The 18698-nt window shown below is 43.0% G+C and overlaps 1 protein-coding gene across 1 annotated transcript in view; it reads left to right on the forward strand.

The window, feature by feature from the left end:
• Positions 1 to 826: 826 nt before the first annotated feature.
• GALNT12 (polypeptide N-acetylgalactosaminyltransferase 12) overlaps positions 827 to 18698 on the forward strand; it is a 33906-nt gene continuing 16034 nt past the window's right edge. Inside the window, exons 1-4 of the mRNA XM_083749703.1 lie at positions 827 to 1574; positions 6113 to 6282; positions 9540 to 9729; positions 14883 to 15068. Coding sequence (XP_083605829.1) covers positions 1180 to 1574; positions 6113 to 6282; positions 9540 to 9729; positions 14883 to 15068 — 941 coding nt within the window. The 5' untranslated portion in view covers positions 827 to 1179. The remainder of the gene's footprint in view (positions 1575 to 6112; positions 6283 to 9539; positions 9730 to 14882; positions 15069 to 18698) is intronic.

Consider the following 18698-nt stretch of genomic DNA (forward strand, 5'->3'; position numbering starts at 1 on the left):
TGGGGAGAGCATTCCCCCAAGCAGGGAGCCACCACAGAGAAGGCCTGTTCTTGTGTTGCCACCCTCTGGACTCCTCCAGGAGAAGGCAACAGGAGGGCTTGGTATGGATAACTGGGGAAACAGATTTTTGTCGAAACCTTCCAGGATTTTCCTCCCATTACATTAATATCTGGAGGACTGCTCTCCACTCAGAAGTGAGTCCTTGGAAACCGTCCCTAGAACTAGGACTATTATGTCCTTAAGTTCTCACTGTGGGCCAGCAGGGGGATACTGCAGATAGTTTTCACTCAGGTCCAAATATGCAAATAAGGGATTGAAAGTGATGTTCAGTGATTGGATAGTTATAGAAAATGGTTACTGTTGCGTTGTAGTGGAGCTCTATATAAGCAGGCTGGCTGAACCCTTCAGTTCAGTTCAGTTCTGGCCTGTGAATAAACAAGAGCTGTTTCAAGAATTGCTGTGTCGCCTGATATGTTCACCCACAGCTTAACAAGGGGCACATAGGATTGCAAACACACTTGGTCAGGAAACAGGCCCTGTTGAAAATAGTGGTTTCACTTCTCTTTTCTTGGTTGTGCTGAAAACTATCTGCATGCATTCCCCACTAACCCCAACAATTATCATTCCACCCTCATCTTTGACAGAGGTGCAAAGGGCAGCAGGAGCTTTTCTGCAGTGGCTCCCTGCTTGTGCAATGCTTTCCCTGGGGAATCTAGCCTGAGGCCTTTGTTGCAAGAAAAAACTTTTCACTTCAACCAGGCCTACTGACAATCTGGCTTTTTAAATGTTTGTGGGACTCGTGGGGTGGGGAGTTTTTGGTTGCGTTTTTTTATTATGTCTCATGTATTATTATTATTTCTGTCGCAGACTGCCCTGAGATGAAGGGCCGTATAAAAATTAAATAAACAAATAGGCGAAGACGTCTGGTTCGTTTTTCTTGTTTTGTTGCGTGTTTTGTGTTTGGTATTTCTGTGGCGAGCTGTCAAACTTCCGAGGGCAGGAGCCGCGCGGCCTCTGAGGCACCTCGGCTGCTCCTTCCCTCAGCGCCGCCTCATCCTGCAAAGAAGGCCGCTTCCTCGCTCCGGGCCCGGCGGCGGCGGGGCGGCCCTTCCTCCTCGGGTCCCGCCCCGCGCTCCTCAAGCGAGGCCAGCGCCGGCTTCGGGCGGCGGCGCTGCAGAGATGCGGCGGGTCCGGCGGTCGCGGGTGTCCCGAGCGGGAGGGCCTCTGGCTTTGGCGGCGGCGGCCCTGCTGGTGGCGGCGACGGGGGCGCTGGGCTGGCTGTTGCTGTGGCAACGCGGCCTGCCGGACTCGGAGCTGGGCGAGGCCGGCGGAGTCGCGCTGCCCTCGCAGCAGCCTGCCGAGCTCGCCCGGCGGCTCCTGCGCAGGCCCGTGTACGACAAGCCTCCGCTGGGCAGGGAAGCGGAGCTGGGCGAGCTGGGCCGGCCCGTGCGCCTGGAGCTGAGCGCCGCCGAGCAGCGGCTCCAGGAGGAGAGCATCCGGAGACACCAGATCAACATCTACCTCAGCGACCGCATCTCGCTGCACCGCCGCCTGCCGGAGCGCCGCCACCTCCAGTGAGTGAGGCGGAGGGAGGGCGGCAAAGGGACGGGCGCTGCCCGAAGGAAACAGGGGAGTCGAGGCAGGGGGGGGGGCAGGTGGAAGGCTGGATGGCCGTCTGTCAATATACGATCTAGCTGAGATTTCTGCATTGCCCGGGGTTGGGCTAGATGACCCTCAGGGGTCCCACCCAACTCTACAATTCCGTAATTGCACTGGAGAGTCTGCTTCCTCAGGTACCTGAAATGGCCACCTTACTTAGAGCACAGGGGGGGGGGGTGTATGGGAGGTGAGCTCCAGACAAGATTTAAACCAGTGCTCTTTTTTCTGGGGGTACTCAAGGGTACCCAGTACCAGCATTTTTTTTTAAAAAAATATTTATTTGGCTTTCATATTAAAATTTTACAAACAGATTTCCAACATACACCATAAAAAGAAGACCCCAAAGGATCTCCCGGACTTCCCCCTCCTCCCCTTTGTGGGTCCTCTTGTTAATCATCCACATCTTTTGCATCTCCATTGTATCCAAATTTCACCGTTAGACTTTAAGTGTTATTACAATCCAACTAACGATTTTAACAGTTTGCAATGATTTTTAAAGTAAGTTATGAATTCCCCCCCCCGCCCCCCATTTTACCCATACAGTGGTACCTCGGGTTACAGACGCTTCAGGTTACAGACTCCGCTAACCCAGAAATAGTACCTCAGGTTAAGAACTTTGCTTCAGGATGAGAACAGAAATCGCGCAGTGGCGGCGCAGTGGCAGCAGGTAGCCCCATTAGCTAAAGTGGTACCTCAGGTTAAGAACAGTTTCAGGTTAAGAACGGACCTCCAGAACGAATTAAGTTCTTAACCTGAGGTATCACTGTAATGTTAAAAGTGCAGCACTTACTGTAACAACTTCACATTTCTTTCTATTAAAAAAGAAGAAGCACTGAGCAAAACACATTCAGAATGGATATGAGCTACTGCCTGTCTGGGGAAGTGTTGGCAAAACAAGGTTATACTGTATAGTGTACATGAGCGCCTAGGAGAGAAGGTTTGCTTTCGGTAGCAGATTCATAGGGGCCCAGCTATACTCTTCACTTGTAACAGTATATCATGCCTGTGTTTTTCTCAGACATTTTAAAATCTCCCCTCCTTAAACGTGGCCTGCCTACTGCAACTCATCCCCCGCCTTACAGGTGAACATATGGCAATCTTTCCATACAGTTGTGTGCAAATATTGGCGTGTTACTGTAAATACTATGTCAGAAGAGGAACAGAGCATGCAACTATGATTGCTCTGAAAACAGAGACACAAAATTTGGAGGGTGGGGGGAACCCGTGGCCTTTCTTTCAGTGCCTGTTCAAGTCAGAATGGGATCATGGTGCAGTGGGAGAGCTGTCACTCACCAGATACAAGGTTGGTTAGTTGAAAGACTTCTGTCTGCGGGTATTTAATCCATCTAGATTTACCTGTTCACTTGCTGCAACAGTACACTGCATCATCCTAGGTGCCCTGGAAGGATTTGTCCCATACCTTCAGAGCCTGTGTTTTCATACATAAAAAACCAAGTCACTTGTGGCATAAATAGCTAGAATAGGGTTACCAGACGTCCCCAGTTCCTGGGGACAGTCCCCGGATTTGCAGATCTGTCCCTGGACAAATTCCATCCATGGAATGTCCCCAGATTTGCATATCTGTCCCTGGGAAACGTGGCAGCGGCAGCCCCAGCAGCCCGGAGCCAGCCTGGTAGCGCAGTTGGCTCTGGCTGGCTTCAGGAGCTGCTCGCTGCCACTGCCAAAGGAGAATCGGGGACAAGTGGCTGTACAGATCTCCTGCCCCCTTTGTTTTGACAGATCAAGGGAGGCTCAGGAGTTGTGGGCGGGCGGCCATTGTCCATGAGGGGCTCAAGGTGCTTGGTTTTTCTGCTGGGCAAGGTGCAAAGCCCTTCTTTCGCACCCTGTGAAACATAAATGCACAGTTTTTTAAAAACTGGGCAATGGCCGCCCGCCTGCGACTCGCAAGCCTCCCCTGATCAGTCAAAACAAAGGGGGAAGAGGGAGGAGATTGGGGGAGGCTCGGGAGTCACGGGCAGCCTTTGCCCAGTTTTTTAAAAACTCTGCGCATTTATGTTTCATAGGGTGCGAAGGAAGAGCTTTGCACCTTTATACGATATGCATGTGTGCTTGAGCCCAGGGTCTTTTGCCTCACCATCCCCACTACTGACTCCCTGTTGCTACTCAGCTTCAACAAAACAAAAGTGTCTCTGGATTCATTGAAAAAAATCTGGTAACCATAAGCTACAGTGCATATGAAAACCCAATCCTTAATTAATTGGATAATTCAATATATAATGCCTACCTATGTACAAATGTATGTGGTACCTGTGGCTGGAAGTTAATGCAACCAGCAAACTCCACGCCAGAAGCAGTGAATGGGACCTGTGCCAAGTTAGCTTTAAAGTATAGGGTCACCTCTTTGAGAGCATCTCCACTTGAAAATTGTGTCCCAAATGAAGATGTCTGTAAGTTGGTGAGAATGTTTGTAGCCTCTCAAAATCATTGCTGCTTCCAGTTCTGCTGCTGCCTAACCCATTTCCCATATTTTATCAGGGAGTCCCATCTCTCACCATCATCCTGCTGCCTCCCCAATAATTATCCAAAAAGATGTGAGTTCACACAGCTATATTCCACCATTTTTGGAAGTTTGATATCATGTTAAGATATTTCGGCCATGATCATTCCTCAGTTGAGCACTTTCTTTGAACCCAGTCCTATATGTATCGTTAACCAAGCTTATCACTGAGGCTGCAGTCCCATGCTTAAGATCACACAGATGGTTGCTTTCTTTTTATTGCTGCCTGTTCTCAATCAGGCACAGTGGTAGCCTTTGACAATATTTTCTTCCTGGAAATTTTCCAAGTGAGGCACCCTCAACTGACTTAAGCCGGATGTAGTTCCACTCTTTATGCTAGCTGTTCATAATCCTTTCATTCTTGCCACCCCAACCTGTACAATAAACTGCCCTGTACAGTACACATGGACATTGCCAATAGCTGCCTTATCATGTTCATTTCTGCTTGTTGGAGGAAACTGAAGTCTTTTATTTACAAAAAGATTCTAACAAGATTGCTCATAAGAAGAAGAAAATACTACACTTTACTTCCTGGACTAGAGAGATTGTAAATTGCTGACGTTGCAATGTCTGTGAGTGCAGCGTAACTGAATGGTGTATATATTTCCACCACACAGGTGAAGCTCAGTGTCTGGTTATACACCTATTGGCTACTAACAACTTCTCAGAAATTGGTTGAGTATCATGCAATTTCACTGTGTTAGGGAACTTTCTCAAGACTACTGCAGCATGTGAAAGTTATCAGCATGATGAAATTTTCACCGCAAAAACAATAATTTGATTTGGCCCTTGAAGGGAGCAGCAGGAGTATTAGTGAGCAAAATGGGAACACCTTTGGGTAGGAGAGAGGTGTTAGTGAATGATCTGATGAAATATATTTCCTAGAAACCAGAAAATTGAGGAAGTGTATTTTATATGACCTGGCTGTGATTAACCTTGGTGGGGCAAGGAAGGGAAGTCTTCTGAAGTATACATGTCTAATGTCCTACAGAACCTCAATCATGTAGTTTCTTTATAGCAGAATGAAGACAGGCAGTAGATCTGGGTAGCCAACTCGATGGCCTCCCGATGTTGCTGGACTACAACACCTATCATTCCTTACCATTGGCATGCTGTCTGGGGTTGATGGATGTTGGAGTCCAACAACACCTGGAGGTCACCATGTTGGATACTTCAGGTCAAGATCTTGACATGGTGACAACATAATGACTTCTACTTTAATTGCCTTTGGCTCTGTAGGTAAGTGCCTGTGCCTGGCATTCTCCCAGTTTGGTAAATGAGGGAGATAGATGAGTGGGTGGCAATTGCCTCAGTAATTCGTTGTAAGGTTTTAATCTATTCATTGGTATAGTTAATTGAATATCACAGATTTTCAAAGCTGATATTTGAACTGCTTAAATAAAGGAAAATGAAGCTCAAATGAAAAACATGTGTGAATCTGAACAGTTACTGCATTCTGTGAAAATATGCTTAACATTTAATAATAAAAAACCTATATGGTTAACTCTGCAGATATTAAAAATAAGTTCTCACTCATCCAACTCTAATTGTTGTTTTAGAAAAGATATTTACATGCAATTAGTAGCAACAGAATTGGGAGTGAGATGGTATTTGCAAATAATACATCATGAATAGGTGGTATTGACACTTGGATATACATTCTGATGTGTGCTTGGAAGTAGCATTGAATTCCTTAATATAGTTAATGTAGTACGGAGCGTATCACAAACTGGATGTTATTCCTAATGGAGTTGATACGCTTTTTGAAACTGCAAGATGAAAATCTAGGAGAAATTACTTCCTTGCTGCAGGTCCTACTCTGCACACTTACGATACGTATTTGTGTATTCGCCTCACTTCTGCATAAATTGTTGGGCAGAGTATTGCTTAATTATGTATCTGATTTTTCAATTAAAATGTATGCTTTTCTTACAGATGCAGAGAAAAGAAGTATGATTATTATAACCTTCCAAAGACTTCTGTTATAATAGCTTTTTATAATGAGGCTTGGTCAACACTTCTCAGAACAGTTCATAGTGTTCTTGAGACTTCTCCTGACATCCTTCTGGAAGAAGTCATCCTTGTAGATGATTACAGTGATAAAGGTAAGCCGTGTCTCCACAAAGCCCCCTGCTGGCACAGGATTTTCTGTGAAATGAACAGGGCATTTAGTAGCTACTACACTTGGAGGCAAGCGTAGTCCTTTTAGGATATAATTGGTGTAAGAGTGCAACTTGGCAGGAAGTATTTCCAAGGAACAACATAGACTGAAACTGGCTTGCATAGAGATGCGTTGTCAGTGGCCTGTATTGTAATGTTTGCTCTATACTGAAAATTACTTCTCGGTAATCGTAGTGTGATTATCTCGTCGGTATACCACAATGTTGTTTATTTCCCACCTCTCTTAAAATCTTGGCGGACATGTGAGACACCACAGGATGTGGAGACTTGACTAATAATTTTTGGGAATGGTTTACCAAGTGACAGAATATTGCACAGGTTGCAATCCCTAAGAATAAAAAGCTAGGCTGAGGGGAACCTAGGAGGCAGGGCCTGATGCACACAGGTAGGCAAGCTGCAGTTCAGTCATGCTGGTTCAAGCGGCAGCTGTACTCATTTTACAAATGGCTTGTGTCATGCTTGGCTAAATTGCTTACCTCTCATCCCAGCTTACACAACAGAGTGGGTTTGAGGCAAAAATGCTGCTCTGAGCTCCTTGGTATGCAAGTGTATCAAATACAGTAGTACTTCGGGTTAAGTACTTAATTCGTTCCGGAGGTCTGCTCTTAAACTAAAACTGTTCTTAACCTGAAGCACCACTTTAGCTAATAAGGCCTCCCGCTGCTGCCTCGCTGCTGGAGCACAATTTCTGTTCTCATCCTGAAGCAAAGTTCTTAACCCGAGGTACTATTTCTGGGTTAGCGGCGTCTGTAACCTGAAGTGTATGTAACCCAAGGTACCACTGTAGATACATCCAGGTACCCCGTCCAGATGGCTACTGGATAGTTATGTGATATCAGACAAAGTCTATCCTGTCTGCTGAAATCAGTAACCAAAGACCCAGCAATCCCAGTTTTGCAGTAATAAGGATGAATGAGATTAATGAATCAATGCACAAAACGCTACTGTAAAATTTACAGCTGATGGGGGTCTACCTACTGTTATATAAAACTAAGACTTGTAGATGTAAAATTATAGCTTGAATAACTAAAATGATCGTGTCAAATAAAATGGGAATGGTAACACTGAATTTTAAGACATTTGCTTGGCTCTTCTGCATACTATTTAATAAATCTAAAAGTGGAACAAAGCAAAAGGGATGTCAGATTTTGAATTGGGGTCTCTGCAGAATGGGATATTTCTGCTGTATAGATTTTAGCCCACATTTCATTTGAAGAAAAAACATCACTCCTTACAACTCTATTTGATATGTATTTTGATGCGTGGAAACCTAATCAGTTAATGTTTTCTAATTTTATTTTTAGCCTAGAATACTTGGATTGTACTCTTCTATAACCAAAACAGGGTAATAGTGATTGTGCACACCTGAGTCTTTTGTTAGTCTGATATTTATTCCACTCTCAGATTGCTGTAGTAATGTTCTCAAAATATATGTATAAACTAACTCTTAGAGTGATATTCAACTAAGGTTTACTTAAAGTAGACTCACTGAAATTAATTGACATAACTTAGTCATGTTCATTAATTTCACTGTATCTCCTATGAGTCAAACTTTGTTGAATGCCATCCCTAATATGTAGTTTGAGTAGTACCTTTCTCAGATACTGATTTATTACACTGTATTTAAAAATATTTTTACCCTGCCTTCACCCTTATCAGTGCTTCACCAAAATACAAACCTTATTTATAAAATAGACAAATTAAAGGAGAAGGGGAGAAAACCTTAATAAAGAGAATTTAAAGTCCCTAGGTAGTTTACACAGATACAGTCATTCCTCATCTTAAAAAGATTAATAACGTAAAGTTACCTTCCATGTCCTCAGTGGCGTAGCGTGGGGGGTGCAGGGGGGGCCGGCCGCACCGGGCGCAACACCTGGGGTTAGGGTTAGGGGGCGCAAATCCACGGGTTAGGGGGCGCAAATCCATGGGTTAGAGGGCGCACATTACTTGCCTTGCCCCGGGTGCTGACAACCCACGCTACGCCACTGCATGTCCTGTATGAGGAGATCACAAAGAGAGATGTAAGCATATGGGTGATAACAGAGACCCTGAAAGGGAGACACACAATAGTTCAGAACCATTTTGAGGACCATATCTGAAAAACAACAGAACTTTTTTGTATATGTAGTAAACTATTTTATCTTGTCTTTCCATTTTAATCCCCCATTGAGGATTACAATGTATTTTAAATCTATAACAATAAAATAATTGAAACAATAGAATAGTAAATGTAATAGCAGTCTTCAAAGGTAATGGAATATTGAAGAACCTTTTAAGACCAATACCGAGCTTTAAACTTGTAAATTACCATGAAAAGGCAGGGCCTGCCCAAGATATTTTGACACCTGAGGCGAACTACAAAATGGCGCCACCTCCCCCAGCCAGGGAAGAAGGGGTGAATGAAGATCTAAATTGGGAACAAGGGGAGGAAGGAAGATCTACATAGGGAACAAGGGGGGAAATAAAGATCTACATTGAGAACAAGGTTGGGAGGAGACCGACAGCGTCTCATTTCCATCAAGAGCTGGCTGTAGATGTGGCAAAGGAGGTGGCAGATGCAGTCTCTATGGAGCACACTGCAGCCATCGCTGCCACTTTAGCAGCCGTAGTGGGCGATACATTCCTTGGAGGCCAGATCTTCTGTTGCCTCATATTGCCTCATGGGTGGACCGTCTCAGTGAAAAGAGGACCTCAAAGTCCTCAAATTTAATGCCAGATGAGCAGATAAGGAGAGTGGGTTGATTAGCTAAGGTACTTGCATCAAGAAAACCTAATCTTGGATGACCACCCACATAATCTTAGAAGGCGGGAACACCCAGAGCCAGACTTCCAATGATGATCTCAAAAACCAGGCAGGTTTTAATGAGTACAGGCCGTCTTTAATGAGTACAGGCCATTCAGAAACCCTGATTGACATTAAGTTGGAATACGTTCAGGTCAGCATCTTGGGCGCTGCACTGCTCTGCTTTCAGAGGTGGGGCAAATGAGCATGCAAGGTAGGTGTTTTTGGTTGTGGCATCACAAATCTGGAACACCCTCCCAAGGGAGGTTCATCATAGCTCACTTTTTTGGTGAACTGAAAATGGCTTTCAACACTGAATTGCTGGGTATGTTTTGATGAAAAGCCGTTTTGCTAACAGTTGCTTTGTACGTCAGCAGTTCATTCATCTCTTTTTTACAGAGCACTTAAAGGAGAATTTGGAAAACTATGTGGCTAACTTGCGCAAGGTACGGCTTATCCGGGCAAATAAGAGAGAAGGATTGGTTCGAGCAAGACTGCTGGGAGCTTCTATAGCAAAAGGGGATGTTCTGACCTTTCTTGATTGCCACTGTGAGTGCCATGAAGAATGGCTTGAACCATTATTAGAAAGGTAATGTTCAGTCAAATACTTTCTATATGCATTAAAAAAGTGAGTGGCATTTGATTTTCATTTTGTTTCTCAGCAGTGGCAACCAGAGTATTTGCCTCACATTCTATATTTTCTGTTCTTCTACCTGCTATTTTAGATGAATCCAAATAGTACTTTAAAAATGATTTAAGACATTCTAATTTCAACAAATACGTGTTGGTTAGAACCAACGTAAATAATGTGTAAACCTCCAGTACTTTACTGAGATTCATGTAGCTGCTTTATGCATGCCCAATGGGATTAATATCTATTTCAACCATAGATTGCTGCTTTTGAAAATCCCCCACAGTTCAGAAGAAATTGCCATGTATCAAGGAAGGACATCTGTTTAAAAAATATAAGTCCTAAATCCCTTGGATTCATTATTATTATTTTTCCTTTCATTTCTACACCACTTTATATTTGTAAGATAAAATCTCAAAGTGGTTTACAACCTATGTTAAAACATCAAATAAAACAATTCAGAATAAACTATTATAGAATAAAGGCAAATATAAAGTATAATTTCAAAGCAACATAATTAAAAGAAAACTAAAATATTACCTTAAAGACTTCAAAAGAAAAAATTACTAAAGGAAGTCAAATATATACATTTAAAACAGCATAATGAGCAAAAGAACAAAATATTATCTTAAACATAGAACATACCTGCTGCTGTTGCTGCCAGTACTCCAACAGCAGGACTGTGGATGACCTGGGTCTGCAGCAAGTGTCAGCCAAGATGGTCTCTGGCCTCATCAACATTCTCAGTTTTTGTAGTGGGAGTGAGTCAGGGCTGGCTTTAAATTGATAGTGTTTACATTTGTGGATAAAAAGGTTGTTCATTGGTATGCCCTCCTTTTTTCAAAATACATTTTGCTTATATTGAGATGATGCCACTGAGACTGAGAGTTGATGATAAGTTATTTTCAGCTTCTTGTAAGATGGAGATGTTGTGGGATTTTTCTAGTAGTATAAAGGAATGAGAATGGCAAGGGAAGAAAATGCTTGATGGTACACTGTGCTGTGTAATGTGTTTCTGACAACCAACACAAAATACATGTGGCCCAGTTTGCACATAACAGTAAGCCAAAACGTGGCGAAGCATGAAAAAGCAAACATGAAAGTGCTCATAGTAAAAAATCATGCCCAGATCACTCATTTTCCACTCTGCTGCTATGTGGTGTCTTCCACAACCAGACCACGAGTGGCAAGCATTAAGTGAACTTTGGCTACAACTTGTAGTTTTTCTGGAGCAAGACAAACCATGAGTCCAGGTTTTGATGTAACACTAAGCCAAACTGCTTAGTTCTGGGCAGTGCAGCAGCAGCAAGACCAGAGGAGGAGCAGAGCAGACACATCTTTTGCTGTGTCTCTCTTAGCAGTGGCGTAGCGTGGGTTGTCAGCACCCGGGGCAAGGCAAGTAATTTGCACCCCCTAACCTGTGGATTTGCGCCCCCTAACCCCCAGATGTTGCGCCCGGTGCGGCCAGCCCCCCCTGCACCCCCCACGCTACGCCACTGTCTCTTAGTCACAGTTTTGCTTAGTGATACATGCAAACTGGCCTCTTACGTATTTTGTGATGTCATAAATGCATTGTACAAGCACTGAATACCATCAAGCATTAAGCCATAATAACTTACTGGCAACCCCTCTCCCACATACATTAAAAGCATACTTGTAGTATGAGACTAAGACTATTCTTAACACCATAATGCAAGGAAACCCACAAATGAGCACAAACCCCGCTGTCAGAGGTTGTGGTTCTGCATTGTGAATGAAAGAATAAAAAACGAGACCTCTAAAAATAATTCAGGGAAGTGGAATTTTAGGCAGAACACTTGCCTAAACACCAAAAAACAATATGAAGATGTGAAAAACAACATGTAATAATGCTTGGAATGTAATTAATATTTAACGGGAAACATTTTGAAGGGAAAACTAATGCTTTGACTTTATTTAATAATTTGAACTATTAGGTTATAGAGGCCTATATTGCCACATTTATTCAGTTCTTTTGAAGTAACCAAAGGCATGCTTATCAATTTAATCCACCAGATGGCAGTGTGGGGCAAGCTTTAGTCTGAAAATGAATATTTTCTCTCATATTTTACTGCGTTCTGTTTATTGTATATACACTGTATGTAGTCTTAGCAATGATTCACATGTTTCCTGATCTCTTATTTTCACTTAAAAATATTGTTATGAACTGGTGCCTCATGTGGTCTCAGCTGCAGCAGCCTCCATAACTAACCAGCAGCGGTGCAAACTGCTGCCGTAGAGTATTCCTGCATAATATTAACGATACTCTCGTATATTTTGGCCCAGTCATAGCTTTTACTATCCTGTCCTCAAGCTGCTGCTCTTCCACCATTGCAAACCTTGTTTATAAACGAATTGACTGCAGTATTGCAGGAGTTCAGGACATTCCCTTTTCTGTTGCAAATGATCTGATATGACTCAAGGGGCAATTAAAAATTAGAAATGGGGAACAGGGACATAGCTGGGTGCATTGACATTGTATATATTGAAATAATTGGGCCAGCTCTCTCCCCAATTTATAGCATCACAGTGTACACTACTGCTCATCATGGTTGTTGCTTTCAGGTGGCCAGTAGGGTAGGGGTAAAGGGAGAGCTAACACATTGTAGAGCATGTGTTGGTGCAGGTTTTCATCTTCTGACCGCTTGGCTTTAATATCTGTAAGTAACCCACTTCTACTATTAAGTTTCTCTTGCTCTCCTTTCCTCGCCTTCTCTGACTTCATCTCCTTTCTCTTCTTTGGCTGTCTGGCAACCAGCCTGCACTTTGCCTCTCTGCCTGGATTGTGGCCATCTCACTGACAGACCCAGTCAGGAAAGACGGGTCACTGAACTCTTGAAGCTCCTGGGACTGGAGAGTGAGTAAAATGAGTTTGCTTGTGCTCTCTGTGTGTGTGGTGGTTCTGTTGTGCTTCAGCTTTGCCTTTGTATCTGTTTCGCCGTGCCTTTTTTCCTTATGCTACCATCCCTTTCTTTGAAGAAGATTACCAAAAGACTTTGTAAAAAGACGCCGAGAAGCAGTTAGATAAGCTTCCCCCCCTCTTTTTTGTTGTTTGTATGTTTAAGTTGCTAAATATTACCTCAACTACAAAGAGGAAAAAATCCTGACTATTAATACAGTGGTACCTCAGGTTAAGTACTTAATTCGTTCCGGAGGTTCCGTACTTAACCTGAAACTGTTCTTAACCTGAAGCACCACTTTAGCTAATGGGACCTCCTGCTGCCACCGCGCCGCCACTGTGCGATTTCTTTTCTCATCCTGAAGCAAAGTTCTTAACCTGAGGTACTATTTCTGGGTTAGTGGAGTCTGTAACCTGAAGCGTATGTAACCTGAAGCATATGTAACCTGAGGTACCACTGTATAACAACTTTACATTGGCAAAGTAAATATATGAACATTATGATGCAGATTTGTTCTGTTCAACTGAACCTGGTGTGGTTTGACACCGAGTAAAACCATTTTTGTCTCTAAAACCACCATGGATTGTTTTCTCATTTCTCATGGGATGTTGTTAATGGGGAGGAAAAGGACAAAAAGAGGTTATTCTTCAGCTCTCTGGTGGTGACTAAACTCTAAAAAGTCTCTAGCTGTTAATTAGAACACTTGTGCTAATTTTCCCTATCACAGAGTACAGTTGTTAAATGTCAGTTGTCGAGCCTCACCTGCAGTTACTGCATACTTTGTCTAAACCAGGCACCCCCAAACTCAGCCCTCCAGATGTTTTAGGACTACAACTCCCATCATCCCTAGCTAACAGGACCAGTGGTCAGGGATGATGGGAATTGTAGTCCCAAAACATCTGGCGGGCTGAGTTTGGGGGTGCCTGGTCTAAACTAATGGATAGTTCCCTAATCATTCAAGCTTACTGCTGAATTGATTAAGCTTATGTGACTTATTTAGGAAGCTGCCTTACACTGAGTCCAACTATTGCTCCATCTAGCTTTGTATTGTCTACAGAGACTGGTAGCAACTGTTCAGAGTTTCAGGCAAGGGACATTCCCAGCCCTACCTGGAGAGGCTGAGGATTGAATGTGAGACATTTTTGCAAGCAAAGCAGGCGTGCTTCCTCTGAGGTATGCCCTTCCACTTCAGCTACACCCCTTCCCCAAATATATACTTCCTGGCATCAAGGCAGTCGCATTGCATTAGACTAAAGCCAGGTTCTCAGGTTGTGGAGCAAGATCCTTCAGTAGGTTTCAAGATACTTGCAGTAGTTTAGGAATGATGGTTAATGTTGGAACTTCAGAGTGAACCATGGATGTCAGAAGACAAATGGCAGGTGGGCCTTTTTCTCTTCTTGGTAAATGTTCTCTTTTGCTTGAGCTGCTATGTGGGAACTCTGCAAGCAGTAGGTAGGGGCAGGAGATGCTTAGTTGTGCTTTGGTGTTAATCCTTAGAGCAGCTGGGCAAAAGAATAAAGAGGATGGGGTGAGGAAGATAAAGGATGAACACTCCTGCTTTGTCTTTTTAGACAAAATCCTTAATATTCTGTGAAGCTGATGTTCCAATACTTTGGCCACTTCATGAGAAGAGAAGACTCCCTGGAAAAGACCCTGATGTTGGGAAAGATGGAGGGCACAAGGAGAAGGGGACGACAGAGGACGAGATAGTTGGATAGTGTTCTTGAAGCTACCAGCATGAGTTTGACCAAACTGCGGGAGGCAGTGGAAGACAGGAGTGCCTGGCGTGCTCTGGTCCATGGGGTCACGAAGAGTCGGACATGACTAAACGACTAAACAACAACAATTCTGTCACTCCCTTCCATAAATCCTCATGCCACCAGTGGGCTGTATGTTCTCAGCTGTTTTACAAACCTGCTTACATTCATCCATCAAACAGTAGTTGGAGCAGAAGGCAAAATAAGTACAGGAAGGGGATGGATTCAAGAGGTTTCAGGGAAACTGAGCTAGCTTATGTTTACTTATTTTTTATTTTAAAAAGTTATAAAAGCTTCCTGCCGCACAATGGAAAATAATAAACCATTTACCGTAACCTATAAATATACGTACTCTAGTGTGCTTCCCTAATGTTGTTTGATATTTCTTGCTTCTGTGAACATCATCCAAATATTATTTCTTTATTAACTTACTTAGAATTAAAGAAGAGCCATCAGCTGTTGTCTGCCCTGTGATCGATGTGATTGACTGGAACACTTTTGAATATTTGGGAAATCCTGGGGAGCCACAGATTGGTGGGTTTGACTGGAGACTGGTCTTCACCTGGCATGTAGTACCCGAGAGGGAACAAAAACAGAGGAGATCCGAGGTTGATGTCATCAGGTCAGACTGATTTCTACTTTCTTTGAAATATATTTTAAACTGCTAAACCCATTGGGCTGACTAAACTGAAATTTGCTTCTCAACACGGATTCTGAATGTTCTATCTATAACACATAATATAAATGTGTAGGTTGTCATATAAATTCTGCTTTTAAAATCACATATGTAAATCTTCCTCTTTCCTCATTTGTAAACATAGTTTTATACTGTACAATTCTCAGAACACAGAGATATTAACCAGTGGTGGTGGAGGTGAGAAGCCAGTACATATATGTTTGTTTGTGTATGTGTGTGTGTTACACATCAATAGGCCACAAAGAGAAAATCAACTGCTGTTCAGTTCACAAGGCCGTGGCAAACAGAATATTGGTTACAAATGCATTATGGCATATCTGGAATAGGTTTTTCACAGTCATCTTCACTGAATACTAAAATGTTCTTTCCAAATTACCCTTTAACAGGGTTGAACAAACTCATTCAGAAATAGTACAGTGGAACCTTGGTTTACAATCATAATCCTTTCCGGAGGTCTGGTTGTAAACCAAAACAGGTTGAAACAGGTTGTAACCCAAGGCACGCTTTCGCCAATGGGGCCTCCAAAAAAAAAGAAGAATTAAAAAAGAAGGGTTGTAATCCAAAAAAAGGAACACACACTTCTGGGTTTGATGTGGTTGTAATCCAAAACGGTTGCAAACCAAGGTTCCACTGTAATGCAAAATCTTACTTCTATGTGCTGGTAATTTGTACAGGATTTAAACTCCGCTTTCCCCTTTACATTTAAGGTAGTTGCATTCTACTTTCCTCCAGACACCAACAATTAAAGAGAATTATGTACATGCTAGTTTTTTGGAAGGCAGTGTTCATTTCTAACCCAAAGTATTAAGAGTATTAATAATGCACTGAAGATAGCTATTCCTAGTGCAAATTCAGAAATGTTAGAGCTAATATGAAATAAGCTTAGTCTTGACCTATCTCCATGGGATTAATTTTACACCGAAACAATAGGTTAAGATGTATTGGTTACTAGCGGAGAACAAGCTAGAATGTCAAGATTTTAGGAGATAGTTAAGAATAACGTAATTCTTCTTCCTAATTGAAAATTAGAGCCACTGTGCAATGGACGTTTTGTTCCTATCTGATGGCCCAATTCCCGAATGAAATTGTCAACAAGGATTTTGGAGTACCTGCATCTCCAAGCATTGTGGTGACCCAGTTTACACATAATAACAAGCCAAACAGTGGCTTTGTGCGAACAAACAAGCGTGTGAGTTTCCAGAGTGATGATTGCAGCCATTGTGCTCCTCCCCTGGTTTGGCTCTGCCATGCTACTCAGAGTTGTGCTATGGTTTGGCTTCATGTTATATCCAAACCCAGACTCATTCTTTGTGTGGAGTGAAGCAAACCATGAGCCCAGGTGTGACGTTAACATATGAGAGTGCTGGAGGTGAAATAGTTAAACAAGTTACCCAATCAGAATCCAGGGGGGTGGAGTCAGAGGGACTATCAAACCAACTCTGGGAGGGGCGAAGGGGAGTTCGTTGGGAGTTGGATGGTTGGTTGCCATGGGAGTGAATTGGGATAGAGTCTGGGGGTAGGTTGAGTTAGTGTAGCGAAATAAGCTGAGTCAGGAACAGTTAGAAGCTAGGAAGACAAGTAAATATCTGAGAGGTGGTTTAGTGAGTGAGAGCAGGTAGCGGAAGTTATAGGTCTGGATAGGCAGCCCATGATTGTAATTGACTGAGACCATTTATAAAACCACACGCTTGTTAAACTGCAATAAATAAACAGAAGTTTATTTTCCAATTTAACCCTGACTGGACTCAGTATTGTACCAGGTAGGGCCTGGGTGGTGGCAGCGAGAAATAAAGTGGTGGCACAGGGATCAATAGACGGTGAAACGTCCGGGGACCCTGTGTGATCGCCACACCAGGTTCAGACATTAATGCTAAGTCAAACCATGGCTTAGCCCTGGGTAGTGCAGCAGCAGCAGGGCCACAGTCTGTGCTGTAGGAACCTGCTCATTTGCACTAAGCCATGGTTTTCCCTAGTGTTGCATCCAAAGTGTGAGCAAACTCGTTCAAAATAAGTTTATAGGCGAGGATGTGCATGTTCTGAGCAGGTGTCTGGAGTTACTGCAGGGCTGGCTCATCAATGAGCAATGTGAGGCAGTCAACTCAGGTGGCAGATCTGATTTCCTCCATGCATGCCTGCCACCATGGCCGCCTCTTGTGTGCCTGGCTGCTCCCTTTTCTGCCTTGACCTCTGCACCACTGGCTGCTGAGGAGGAGGAGGCAAAAGGGGCAGCCAGGTGTGGAGGAGGCAAAGGCAGCACATGTGTGTAGAAGAGGCAATGGCAGCAAAGTGGGGAGCGTTTTCAGTTTTGTCTGAAGCAGCAAAATATCCTGGGCTGGCCCTGCAGAACTGGATCTCAGTCAATGCAAGACCAGCATATTGACGAACCATGGAATTAGGATTTAGCCAGTTCTAGATGGAGTTGCACTGCTCAAACAGAACCAAGACCATAGGTAGGGGGTGCTATTACGTAGATCCAGTCTTGCAGTGGACGTAGTTCTCAAAGTGCCTTTTAATCAACTTCTGTTACGTGTGTCAGCTGCAGTCCTACTTGGAAAGATATCATGCCGCTGTTTTCCATGCCCTGACAATATCCCTGTTAGATTACTTTAATATGCCCCAAACAGAATTGCTTGCTCCCTTGTAACATCTTCAGCAGAGGGACCCCCATCATCAGAAATATGGTGGCATCCCATTTAGGGCTCTTCTTCACATCTATTTGTCATGTGCCTCCTTTGCGTGTATTTAAGTGCCAAGTGAAAATGGTTGTTTGTCCAGTGATATAATGCTATGTAATCAATCTTGATTATAGGCTGGTTTGTTGTATGGATTGATGTAAGCTACTTTGGGGGACATGGCTGAATAACAGAGTAAAAGTAGATTAAATAAACAAGGTAATAAATAAAATTTGAAACATACTTTGAATTGAAACCAAATTATTTAACATGCATTATTACTATACCTTTCTACTGCTTAGAAGTCATTGGTTTTCTCATCCTTTCCTTAGTAGCGAGGTAAATAATTATTCCCCCTCTTCCTTCTGAGATTCTTTTAAAAACGTTTGAAACTGTCAACCTGTTTTCCTCAAATTTTCTTTCTTCTCGGCTGAGCGTGCCTGTTTCCTTAACTTTCCTTGTATGATTTGTAGCTCTCTGAAACATTAAGAACTTTTCAACATCCCTCTTGAACTAGAGTACCCAGAACTGCTTTCATTTTTAGTAAAGACCAAAACAAATAGGCTTTGATTACTTCAGCTGCCTCTTTATCCTCACTGTGCCTTCTTTTGTATTGAGGAAATATCCAGTGTTGTCTTTGTTTTCCATTTCCTTTTCTAACACATTTAATACAAATTCCTTTGTGTTGGTTGTGTCTTTGTCTATCTGCAATTCATTTAGTGCCTTCTTTTTTGGGATTTAGGCTGTACAGTAATCCTAACTCCGCTTACCTGGGAATAAACCATTTTAAATTCAACAGAACTTGCTTCTGAATAGACATGGTTAGGATTGCACTTAAAGCCTTTTCTAGGAGCTAATGTGGTGCAGTGGTTAGAGGGCTGGA

Source organism: Podarcis gaigeae (assembly GCF_964106915.1).
Source record: "Podarcis gaigeae genome assembly, chromosome: 7".
NCBI classification, from domain to species: domain Eukaryota; kingdom Metazoa; phylum Chordata; class Lepidosauria; order Squamata; family Lacertidae; genus Podarcis; species Podarcis gaigeae.